This window comes from Leptodactylus fuscus, chromosome 6 (genome assembly GCF_031893055.1).
Source record: "Leptodactylus fuscus isolate aLepFus1 chromosome 6, aLepFus1.hap2, whole genome shotgun sequence".
In the NCBI taxonomy this organism is placed as follows: domain Eukaryota; kingdom Metazoa; phylum Chordata; class Amphibia; order Anura; family Leptodactylidae; genus Leptodactylus; species Leptodactylus fuscus.
Window position 1 is genome coordinate 8,474,732 of NC_134270.1, and position 13,067 is coordinate 8,487,798.

Genomic DNA, 13,067 nt, shown 5'->3' on the forward strand with positions numbered 1-13,067 from the left:
ATAGATTGTGTATGTAGATATATAGTGTGTGTGTATTATATATAATGTGTGTATATAGATATATATAATGTATAGTATTAGAACACATTGTCAGGATTACTGAGCCACATCAACCCGCACATGCCCCATTTTGTCCCTTTAGTGGCCCAGACATGGTCATGTGCTCCCTTATGGTCAACACATTATATAATGTCCCTTGTAGCCCCTAAAGTACAATCATCTCTTTATTATGTTCCCCACAGTATAATGTCCCAGTCATTGATGCCCCAGTTAGTATAATGCTTCTCCTCATGGAGATCCCCCCACACAGTATAATGCCCTCTCATTGAGGTTTCCACAGTATAATACCCCCTCATTGTGCTCCCTGCAGTATAATGTCTTCTTGTGTTCCCCACAGAAAAATGCAGAAATTATAAAAGAAGCAATACTCCCCTCACCCTGTTCCCCGCAGTCCTCTATGATCTCTGTTTCCGGTACAATGTCACTACATCACCTCTGCTGCAAGGACAGACAGGGGCTGAAAAGTCCTTTACTATTGTCTCCATCTGCATTGGAAAGGACACCGATGGGGCTGCAGTCTCTTCCTTTCTCCTTTATTACTGATCCATTACATTATTGTATTCCAACAGCCAGAACTATATTACTTCTCCACTGTATGGCGCTATTTTCTGGTATATATAATTTACTAGCATTAGCCGCAACTTCATCCGCAGCCCCCCACACCCTCTATGCGACCCACCTCCAGCGCAGCCACGGCCCCACCCACCTGAATGACCCTAGCCTGTAACCACCACCCCCCCCCCCAGGGCAGCCGACAACAGCCCCCGCTGGTTTAAGACACACAAACTCCCCCTTGGGGCTACCCCAACCCACCCCCATGTGGGCCCACCCCTGAACTCCCAAACCCCCCTCCCTGAACCCCCAAACTCCCTTTCCCCCCAAACTCCATACCTCCAAAGCCCCTACCCCCTGCACCCACCAACCCCCATCCCGAGGCCGGTACAGTGCGTCCTGGCAATGCCACATGCCAGCCTAGGCCGTGCCTGATTATCTGGCCGAACAGCACCTTGGCCAGTGTACTCACCCGCGAGGTTGTGGCGTGCAGCGTGTTGCGCAGCCTAAACTTCAGCCAGCACGTGTGGTCCTTTCTCCATCGTCTGTTCCTCCAGCTGTGAAGTTAGCAGTCATGTGTGGCTGTCTTCCGAACGGGAGGTTTCGGGGCCACAACATAAGCCGGCATCCGGCACCGTGCAGCCAGCCGGCATGCTAGCGTTCCTCCGGACCTGCGACCGTCCGCCATGTTCTCTGGTGCTGCCTCGGTCACTTGTGCCGCCCACGCAATGCCGGCAACCTATCGGGCCACGCTGCTTCCCCTGCAGCCTGGCCTCAGACTGCCTCGAACCAATAGGAGGCCCACTGACAGACCTGTGAGGACACCATCTGTGGTCCCGGAGCCAACTGTCGCCGGTCGCGGTTGTGATTTGGGGGGAGTGTGGGACGTATTAAGTAGCCTATGTTTCCTTCCTGGGAAATATCTAGATATGTGTGAAATCTCACCCAAATCTGTTCCGTTCAGCCATTTGGGTGTGATTGAGGAACAAACATCCAAACACTTTCACATTTATAATATTAGTAAGGATAAGGATTGATTGATTAACTTTTGGAGGGGGGATAAAAAAAAGTCTTAACAAATCCAAACAATTGGGGATCCATCTCAGACTAATTTAAGTGGCCGCCACATTATACATTGTGGTAAATTATTATACTTTGGGGACTCTTCAGACCCCAGAGTGTAAAATGTGGATGCCCAGGGGGAGATGAGAAAATCCTATACTCTCCTACCTTCAGCACTTTTGGGCCTCCTCACATGAGGATCTGGCGCTGTCCTGGTGAGGTCATGTGCCCGGGTCACCGCTGAGGCCTGTGATTTGGCCACAACAATCACATGGGTAAAAATTGTTTTGCATTTTGTACCCCTCCCCTGGGCCTCCATCTATTATAGCCTGGGGTGTGGAGAGATCCCTCAGTATAATAATTTCACTTCCAGTTTTAACCGTGGAATGGTGGGAGGTTCGCCCATCTCTAAGTAAGACCATGTAGTAAGAATGATGTAATAATATGTCATTATGTGCTACATAGACGTGAGATACAGTTACTTCAAGCTGTAAGAAGGGGTTACAGGAGCTTATTCACATTATACTGTGTCCACTACAGGAGAGAGCTGAATGGAGCGGCTGTCAGGTTTGTGATCATTTATCCAGCACATATCCACACAAACTGCTGTAAAGAGTTATTCAGCTCCTGCTCCAATCCACGCACAGAGAATATACAAGATCTACCCCGTATTATCTCCTCACATGTTATATCTTATTATCTACAGGAATGGTCTATATTTACATGGGACTTTATATGATTTTACATTGACTTATCTTCCTTCCAATCATGTTCGTATAATATAGGATCCTCTCGGTGGAGATCTTCTGATCGATTCATCAAGGATGGATAGAGATAAGGACAAGATGGTGAAAAGTCTATTAAATATTACCCTAGAGATCCTGCACCAGCTTACTGGAGAGGTGAGAGATTCTGATGATGTCACATTACATCATTCTTATCTATAGTAATAACAGATGATATGACTGGAGAGGTGAGAGACTCTGGGAATGTATATAGTGATATTTCTTAATGTGTCTCTCCATAAACAGGATTACACAGTAGTGAAGAAGACCTCTAGTGGGCGCTGTCAGGCTCCTGTGTCTGAAGGATGGGGGAGAACCCTGAGCCCAATCCCGGGGCCTCCACTTCACTCCCTGATACAGGAGGAGATCAATGGACAGAAGATCCTAGAACTCTCCAACCAGATCATTGAGCTGCTGACTGGAGAGGTGACACTGCTGGGAATGCTGGGACATTATACAGGAGCGCTATGGAGGGATCTGGTGATGACTGTATCATTGTGTTGTCAGGTTCCTATAAGGTGTCAGGATGTCGCTGTCAATTTCTCCATGGAGGAGTGGGAGTATTTAGAAGGACACAAGGATCAGTACAAGGAGGTGATGATGGAGGATCAGCAGCCCCTCACATCAGCAGGTAATAGACATGACTAAATACACACGGCCTCTCATTATCTGTATGGAAAGAATCAATTCAGTCCCTGTATGTGTTTCCTCCAGTTCCATCCGGTAAGAGAACATCACCAGAGAGATGTCCCAGTCCTCTTCTACCACAGAACTGTAAGGAAGAAAATGTCCTCCAGGATGATCAGGTAGATGGAGATAAGGTGACATGACATGTAGAATGGCTGTGAAGGTCTCGTGGTTAGTCTGGTTTTATCCCACAGTATTAGATGTTTTCTACTTGTGTAATGAGAAAGGTGGAGATGGCAGATAAAGCTGACCATAGACATGATGTGTTGTCTTCTCAGTTTTCTGGCTATGGAGGCTGCTGGTTGGAATAAGAAACCAACATGGTGGATTTATCCAGGAGACCTGCAGCTACTGGGTCAGATATCTCCTGCTGTCATTTTTTGTGGTCATGATTAGAGATGAGCAAACCGTAAAATATTCGATGTTCGTTATTCGTTCCGAATAGCATCTCAATATTGGACTATTCGAACGAATATTGAACCCCAGTATAGTCTATGGGAGAAAATGCTTCGTTTCAGGGGATCCCACCATTTGACTCAGGAGGGTCACCAAGTCCACTATCACACCTCAGCAAATGATGACAACACCTCTAAAATGCAACTGGGACAGCAGGGGAAGCATGTCTGGGGTCATCTAACACTCCAAAGTCCCTCTATTACCCCACTATCACAGCCTAACAACTACACACTTTCCACATTCAAAAACCCTCTATCAAAGTGGGAAAATACATGGAAACCTTCTTTACTCCCCAAATGGATGGACACAAACCCCAATTTAAGCTCAACAAACATTAACAAGCACCCCTTTAAATCACATCCCCCATGACAACCACAGATGGAATAGGCAATGGGAAATCCTTCAGTCCCCACCCTGAATTGTCATTGTTTATGTGTGTGGGTGTTGTGGTAAGACCTTCCAAAATTCACTTTTAAGGCCCTTAACATGAGCCCTTGCAAATTAAGTTACAGGCCCTTAAGCTGAGCTACCAGCAGAAATTGAGGCCCTTCAGGTGACTTCAGCCTTTTACCTGCAGAGTTTTAGGCCCGTTAACTTAGTTCAGCCTTGCACCAGCAGAGATTTGTTGGCATTTTGGAGAGTTGAGCCTTTAAAAAGCAGTGTTTTTGGCCCTTGGAGTGAGTAGAGCCTTTAAAAAGCCGTGTTTTTGGCCCTTGGAGTGAGTGGAGCATTTAAACTACAGTGCTTTTGGCCCTTGGCATGAGTAGAGCCTTGCAACAGCAGGGTTTTTGGCCCTTGGAGTGAGTAGACACTAACCAGCAGAGTTGGGGGGAATCAGGGTGGATTGACACACTAACCAGCAGAGTTGGGGGTATCAGGGTGGATTGATCCTAGTAGGATCAGAAAAGTGTTGATGGAGGAGTTTGAGGAGGAGGAGGAATTGGAGAGGGTGAGCACACACATGCAACTTCATGTCGGGGTGCTTGACACCGGTGGATATGAAAAATGATGGGTCTATCCAGTGGCTGTTCATTTTGATCAGCGTCAGCACTGTCAGCTGACAGCCGGCTGCGCTTATCCGTAATTATGCCACTGGCAGCGCTGAAGACCCTTTCGGAAAGCACGCTGGCGGCAGGGCAGGAAAGGACCTCCAATGCGTACAGCGCAAGTTCCAGCCACAAATCCAACTTGGAGACCCAATAAGTATAGGCCACAGAGGGATCGGAGAGGACAGGGCTAGTGTTGGCCAGGTACTCCCGCAACATGCGCCTATACTTATCCCTCCTGGTGACACTAGGCCCCTCAGTGGTGGTACTTTGGCGAGTGGGTGCCATTAACGTGTCCCAGACATTGGAGAGTGTGCCCCTGCCGGGTGTGGACCGGATGACAGTTTGTCGCCTGTTGGAGGAACTCTCCTGTCATGCGACTGGCCCTCCCCTCTACCGGAATAAAATTACAAACAAAATTTTTATACCGGGGGTCGAGAATTGCAAAAATCCAGTAGTCGTTGCTCTCCAGGGTTTTGGCAATGCGTTTTTCAGTTGCAAAGCACTCCAACATGTATTCAGCCATGTGTGCCAGAGTGTTACTTGGCTGCCCCCACCAGAATGCTCACTCTCCATTTACTCCTCCTCCTCCATTTTGCCCCAACCGCGCCGAAGCAATGGGACGCAATGAACTGCCCCGCTAGCCTCCTGTGTGGCAATGAGATCTGCCACTTCCTCCTCCCTCAATGTACGCTGTGAAGCGGACAGGAATGTGCCATGAATATCCTGCTGGGATGTTTCAGCACCTATGCCCGACTCCTCAGCGTCCAATGCGTTATCCCTGATGGCGATGAGGGATTCTTGCATCACACACAAGAGGGGGATTGTGACACTCACAATTGCGTCATCACAACTGACCCTCATGGTTGACTCCTCAAAGACACGCAAGATCTCACATAAGTCTGATATCCATGGCCACTCATGGTGCAGAAACTGCGGAAGCTGACTCTGAGGAACCCTTGGGTTTTGGAGATAGTACTCCATCAAGGGTTTCTGCTGCTCGCACACTCTACTCAACATGTGGTACGTCGAGTTCCAGCGTGTGGGGACGTCACACATCAGCCAGTGTTCTGGCAGATGGAGGCATTGCTGGAGGCCTCGGAGGCTAGCAGCGTCTACTGTGGACTTGTGAAAGTGGGCGCGCAAGCGCCGCACTTTCACCAGTAGCTCGGCTACATTGGGGTATGTTTTCAAAAACCGTTGCACCACTAAATTGAACACATGGGCCAGGCATGGAACGTGTCGGAGGTTGGCAAGCTCCAGAGCCGCTACCAGGTTGCGGACGTTATCACACATGACCATGCCTGGGCCCAGGTGCAGCGGCGAAAGCCATGTTGCCGTCTCATCAAGGAGGGAATCCCTCACCTCTGAGGCAGTGTGCTGTCTGTCCCCCAAGTTTATGAGCTTCAGCACGGCCTGCTGACGTCTCCCCACACCAGTGCTGCAGCGTTTCCAGCTGGGGTCAATGTGATGGCGGAGGAGGTTGGTGGTTCAGAGCCCCTGCCAGGAATGTTGGGTGGGGAAATGAGGTAGACCACCCGAGATTGTGACCCGCTCCAAGCCTCAACTACATTCACCCAGTGTGCCGTCAGTGAAATGTAGCATCCCTGTCCGCATGCACTTGTCCACGCATCGGTGGTCAAGTTGACCTTTGTGCAAATCGCGGAACCTAGGGCCCACCGGATGTTGCGTGACACGTGCTGTTGCAAGGTGGGGACGGCACACCGGGAGAAGTAGGGACGGCATTGCGAGGTGCCGCACTTGCCATTAGGTCACGGAAGGCCTGAGTTTCAACAAGCCGGAACGGCACATCTCCTGGGCCAGCAGTTTGGAGATGTGCGCGTTTAAGGCTTGTGCATGGGAGTGGGTAGCGCTGTATTTTTGCTTGCACTCAAGCCTGGGAGATGGTGGATTGTTTTGAGGAGGCACATGATGGTACAGGAGAAGGAGCTAAGGCAGGAGAAGGACGTAAGGCAGGAGAAGGAGCTGAGGCAGGAAAAGGGGAGGATGAAGGAGAATTCCCCAAAGTGGTGGAGGAAGATGTGGAGGTTTCCTGGCTTCTGGTCTGGACTGCAGTGCCAGCACTGGCTAGAATGGGAGAGGCAGTGGCGGCAAAGCCGGACGACGATAGTACAGCATTTGCTCTCTGCCACTGAGCCCAGTGCTTGCCTTCCAAATGACGGCGCATGGCAGTGGTTGTGAGGTTGCTCTTTTCAGAGCCCCTACTCAGTTTTGAGTTGCAGAGTGTGCAAACGGCACTATATTTGTCCGTAGCACAGACATAAAAAAAAATTCCACACCACCGAAGACCGTGGCCTCAATGTGGGAGTTTTTCTAGGCTGGCTACAAGAGGGAACGTTTTGGGCCCTGCTGGCTGTGGCCTGGCTTCGGTGAAGCAGCTGTCCTCTGCTTCTCGACATGCCTCTAGCCACCCTCTTTGGTGCTGCACTTCCCTCCACATCTCCACTGCTCTCCCCGCTTGACATCCGCCCTGTCCAGGTCGGGTCAGTGGCCTCATCGTCCACCACCTCCTCTTCCAAATCCTCCAACGACGACTCCTCCTCTGAAAAACGACAGCAACAGGCTGCCCTGATGGCAACTGTGTCTCGTCATCGTTGTCACCGAGGGACGATTGCTGGTCAACAGAAACAAAAGGAGATAACAGATTCTCCAGTGTTTGTGCATCAGGGAAGTCATCTGTTACCTCTGGTGATTCAGGACATGGTGGCACAGAGAGAGAGAGACAGTGAATGGAGCCAAAAACTGCTCCTGGGAGGTGGGAAAATTGGGATTAGATTGCTGGAAAGATTGGGCATGTTGTGAGGAAGGAGGAGCAGTCTGTTGGGTAGGAGGAGTTGAGGTAGAGGCTGACTGGCTGGTGGAGAATTTGCTGGAAGCATTGTCCGCCAGCCATTGTAACACCTCTTCCTGGTGCTCAGGATTACTTAGGTTTGTACCCTGCAGCCTACTCAATGTGGTCATCAAGCCATTGACTATGGAGAAGCGTAATGCATGCTGCCACAGAGCTGTAGGCGCAGTAGACAATGTTGGTTAAGCGCAACCTTGCTGAACATCTGCATTTCCAAACCCCCGTCCTCGTCCAAGTGCGCTAGCTTTGTGCATTTTGAATGTACTATTCCCTTTTTGAGGGTCTATATACCACAAAGAAAAGCTGTTTTCCAGCTCTATATGAACTTGGAAATGCAGTGGATTGCTGCAATTTTTCAGGCCCCCCCAAAAATTCAAGGTTTTTATCAGGTATATGAACTTGGAAATGCAGTGGATTGCTGCTATTTTTCAATTAACAGCAAAATGCAAGGTTTTTATCAGCTATATGAACTTGTAAATGCAGTGAATTGCTGCAATTTTTCAGGACCCCAAAAAATTCAAGGTTTTTTCAGCTCTATATCAACTTGTAATTGCTGTGGATACTGGCTATTCTGTAAACAATGAAAACTGTTTCTCCGCTATGTATGAACTTGTATCTGTTGTGTATCCCTGTTTTCCACCGTCCAGGGAAAGCTGGACTGATGTCCCTACAGTGTATAGCTCTGAGAAGAGCGGTTGGTTTTCTTCTTTACTTCTTCCCTGTCTATCTGAAGCTAATCGCGATCTAGCCCTCAGCAGATGTCTTTCTCTCCCTATCTCTGACCGCTAAAATGGCGAATTGGGCGGCAGCCGTTCTTATGAATGGGAGGTCACATGTTTTCGGCAGCCAATGGGCTTTTTCAATTTTTTTTTTAACTGCCTCCGTTGTCGTAGTTCCTGTCCCACCTGCCCTGCACAGTTATTGGTGGAAAAAAAAGCACCAGGGAAGGTGGGACAGGACACAAATTTTTACTGCGTATGCGGCCTTGTATTGATTGATAAGTATTGATTGTGAACTAATACATCGAACGCCATGATATTCGATTGAATACCTAGTCATGATAATGAATGATCTTTTCATCTCCTATAAAACATCCCACGTGACTTCTCCGTCCATCTGGTGACCTTTACAAATATTTGTTTCACAGCTCAACAATATTATTGCTGGAGAGACCTATGTGAGGAGCGATGAGGAGTGTAAGGAGAACGTTCCTACAGGTGAGTAGTTACTAGAGATGAGGAATTGCTTTATAATGAGCCAGGTTCACTATGAATTTTTCAAATGGTTTGGGTTCAACCAAACCTAAAAATTTTTGGGTTCGCCACCCACAAACCAATGTATTGCAAAATGACTGCATTACAAGCTGGAAATACAAAGATAGGCCTGGGAGGCTTGGATGAGCTTCTAGCTGTCATGAGAATGGATTGGGTAACCAATGTTTCAGTTATTTTCCCTGTTAGTTACTCCTATAATGGTGCAAAAAAAGGAGGAATAATAATACTTATGTGAACGGAGCGTAATCTATGTATGGACATTTTTATAGAGAAATGCTATAAAATCTCAATGTACTGTTAATGATATAAGTCATACATAAAATCCATTTTCTTCTTGGCAGATGACTGTACCAAGAGCTCAGAGGAACATCTCATATCTTCTGATTATAATGCAGATGATGGTGGTATCACACAAGATACATATGACGAACATGCCATTATTCCAGATATAACCTCAGCTCTTCACAGCAAAGGTCTATCATCTGATCCTTTTACACAGGCCCCATCTTCTGATTCATCACAGTCTGTGTCACAAGATAAAAGAAGCAGAGAGGGTGTTAGACATCGAAGTACTCACACAGGAGAGAAGCCATATTCATGTTCAGAATGTGGAAAATGTTTTAGAGTGAAAGCAGTTCTTGTGAGACATCAGATGATTCACACTGGGGAAAAGCCATTTTCATGTTCAGAATGTGGAAAATGTTTTAGAGTGAAAGCAGAGCTTGTGATACATCAGAGGATTCACACTGGGGAGAAGCCATATTCATGTTCAGAATGTGGGAAATGTTTTAGACAGAAAGCAGAGCTTGTGAGACATCAGACAACTCACACAGGGGAAAAGCCACATTCATGTTCAGAATGTGGGAAATGTTTTAAACTGAAAGCAGAGCTTGTGAGACATCAGAGGTTTCACACTGGGGAGAAGCTATATTCATGTTCAGAATGTGGGAAACATTTTAAAAATAAATCATATATTGCAATACATGCGAGAACTCACACAGGGGAGAAGCCATATTCATGTTCAGAATGTGGGAAATGTTTTAGACGGAAAGCAGAGCTTGTGGTACATCAGAGGATTCACACTGGGGAGAAGCCATATTCATGTTCAGAATGTGGGAAATGCTTTAGACATAAAGAAGTTCTTGTGAGACATCAAGGGGTTCACACTGGGGAGAAGCAATATTCATGTTCAGAATGTGGAAAATGTTTTAAACAGAAAGCAGTGCTTGTGAAACATCAGGGGATTCACACTGGGGAGAAGCCATATTCATGTTCAGAATGTGAAAAATGTTTTAGAGTGAAAGCAGAGCTTGTGCTACATCAGAGGATTCACACTGGGGAGAAGCCATTTTCATGTTCAGAATGTGGAAAATGTTTTAGAGTGAAAGCAGTTCTTGTGAGTCATCGATGATTCACACTGGGGAGAAGCCATTTTCATGTTCAGAATGTGGAAAATGTTTTAGAGTGAAAGTAGATCTTGTGAGACATCAGACAACTCACACAGGGGAAAAGCCATATTCATGTTCAGAATGTGGGAAATGTTTTACATGGAAAGCAGAGCTTGTGATACATCAGAGGATTCACACTGGGGAGAAGCCATATTCATGTTCAGAATGTGAAAAATGTTTTAGAGTGAAAGCAGAGCTTGTGCTACATCAGAGGATTCACACTGGGGAGAAGCCATTTTCATGTTCAGAATGTGGAAAATGTTTTAGAGTGAAAGCAGTTCTTGTGAGTCATCGATGATTCACACTGGGGAGAAGCCATTTTCATGTTCAGAATGTGGAAAATGTTTTAGAGTGAAAGTAGATCTTGTGAGACATCAGACAACTCACACAGGGGAAAAGCCATATTCATGTTCAGAATGTGGGAAATGCTTTAGACATAAAGAAGTTCTTGTGAGACATCAAGGGGTTCACACTGGGGAGAAGCAATATTCATGTTCAGAATGTGGAAAATGTTTTAAACAGAAAGCAGTGCTTGTGAAACATCAGGGGATTCACACTGGGGAGAAGCCATATTCATGTTCAGAATGTGAAAAATGTTTTAGAGTGAAAGCAGAGCTTGTGCTACATCAGAGGATTCACACTGGGGAGAAGCCATTTTCATGTTCAGAATGTGGAAAATGTTTTAGAGTGAAAGCAGTTCTTGTGAGTCATCGATGATTCACACTGGGGAGAAGCCATTTTCATGTTCAGAATGTGGAAAATGTTTTAGAGTGAAAGTAGATCTTGTGAGACATCAGACAACTCACACAGGGGAAAAGCCATATTCATGTTCAGAATGTGGGAAATGTTTTACATGGAAAGCAGAGCTTGTGATACATCAGAGGATTCACACTGGGGAGAAGCCATATTCATGTTCAGAATGTGGGAAATGTTTTAGACTGAAAGAAGTTCTTGTGAGACATCAGAGGAGTCACACTGGGGAGAAGCCATATTCATGTTCAGAATGCGGGAAATGTTTTAGACGTAGAGCAGAGCTTGTGATACATCAGAGAACTCACACAGGGGAAAAGCCATATTCATGTTCAGAATGCGGTAAATGTTTTAGACTGAAAGCAGAGCTTGTGATTCATCAGAGAACTCACACAGGGGAAAAGCCATATTCATGTTCAGAATGTGGTAAATGTTTTAAACTGAAAGCAGAGCTTGTGAGACATCAGAGGTTTCACACTGGGGAGAAGCCATATTCATGTTCAGAATGTGGGAAACGTTTTAAAACTAAATCATATATTGCAATACATGTGAGAACTCACACAGGGGAGATGCCACATTCATGTTCAGAATGTGGGAAATGTTTTAAAAGGAAATCAAATCTTGTGCTACATCAGAGAACTCACACAGGGGAGAAGCCATATTCATGTTCAGAATGTGGGAAATGTTTTACACAGAAATCAATGCTTGTGCTACATCAGAGAACTCACACTGGGGAGAAGCCATATTCATGTTCAGAATGTGGGAAATGTTTTAAACTGAAATCAGAGCTTGTGACACATCAGTGGATTCACACTGGGGAGAAGCGATATTCATGCTCAGAATGTGGGAAATGTTTTACAGTTAAATCAGCTCTTGTGATACATGAGAGAATTCACACAGGAGAGAAGCCATATTCATGTTCAGAATGTGGGAAATGTTTCAAACAGAAATCACAGCTTGTGGTACATCAGATAATTCATACAGGGGAGAAGCCATATTCATGTGCACAATGTGGGAAATGTTTTGCTTGGGAAGCATGTCTTTACAAACATGTGAAAGGTCACACGAAGGGGGAACCTCACACAATGGCAAAACCATTTCCATGTTCAGAATGTGAGAAATGCTTCACATGTAAATCAAGTCTTATGAGGCATAAGAGAATTCACACAGGGGAGAAGCCATATTCATGTCCAGAATGTGAGAAATGCTTCACATGTAAATCAAGTCTTATGAGTCATAAGATAATTCACACAGGAGAGAAGCCATATTCATGTCCAAAATGTGGGAAATATTTTCCTTGGAAATCAGGTCTTTTTAGACATGAGAAAAGTCACACAAAGGGGAAACCCAGTTCATGATCAGAAAGTTGGATGTTGTGGATAGTCAACAAAAAGAAACTCATCAAGTTCTTGTTATACATCAGAGAAGTCTTTTACGTTTAGAATGTGGGAAATGTTTAACTTATAAAGTGGTTTTACAATTTTTTAAGCTTTCACTATAAAATCCAAATATTTTGATTGCAATAACTTTTACATTTTTCAATTGATTGAGCCATTTAGGGTCTTATTTTCTGTGGGATGAGCTGTAGCTTTTATCTGTACTCTTTGGGGTACTGTATATTCAACATTTTATTAAAGTATTTTTTTTTTTTTACATTTTTCTTTAGTCCCACTAGGGGACGAACCTGAGATGCTTTGATAACTTGTGTAATGCAGGGCATTTCTGTAACACTGATATTCAGTTTTTTAGACTCAGCCTTTGGTTGGGCCTAGTAGACTTGCATACATGGCAGTGCAGGACGTTGATCGTATCAACATGGCCACTTACCTCTGTCCATTTCTCCAATTGGAAGCCTTCCAGGCATAGGGTATGTGGCAGGTGTAGACAAGGTTACAGAGCATAGTAGTAGACAGAAGGATCCTATCGATTCTAGTATACTGGTGGTGAGCTGGGAAAAGTAGGTTTTATTGCTCCTTAAAAAAATGAAGGCCGCTCGGGAGTTGGGCAACCACCGAGTGTCTGCTGTTTTATACAGCAGACACCTCACACTAATGCCCGTGATCTTTGCCTGCACTGAT

General features: G+C 45.7%; 1 protein-coding gene across 1 annotated transcript in view; it reads left to right on the forward strand.

Moving 5' to 3' along the window:
- LOC142210251 (uncharacterized) overlaps nt 1–13,067 on the forward strand; it is a 180,963-nt gene that overhangs the window by 100,096 nt on the left and 67,800 nt on the right. The window contains exons 8-12 of the mRNA XM_075279287.1: nt 9,508–10,191; nt 10,257–10,526; nt 10,601–10,945; nt 11,017–12,041; nt 12,147–12,297. Of these exons, the coding sequence (XP_075135388.1) occupies nt 9,508–10,191; nt 10,257–10,526; nt 10,601–10,945; nt 11,017–12,041; nt 12,147–12,297 (2,475 nt within the window). The remainder of the gene's footprint in view (nt 1–9,507; nt 10,192–10,256; nt 10,527–10,600; nt 10,946–11,016; nt 12,042–12,146; nt 12,298–13,067) is intronic.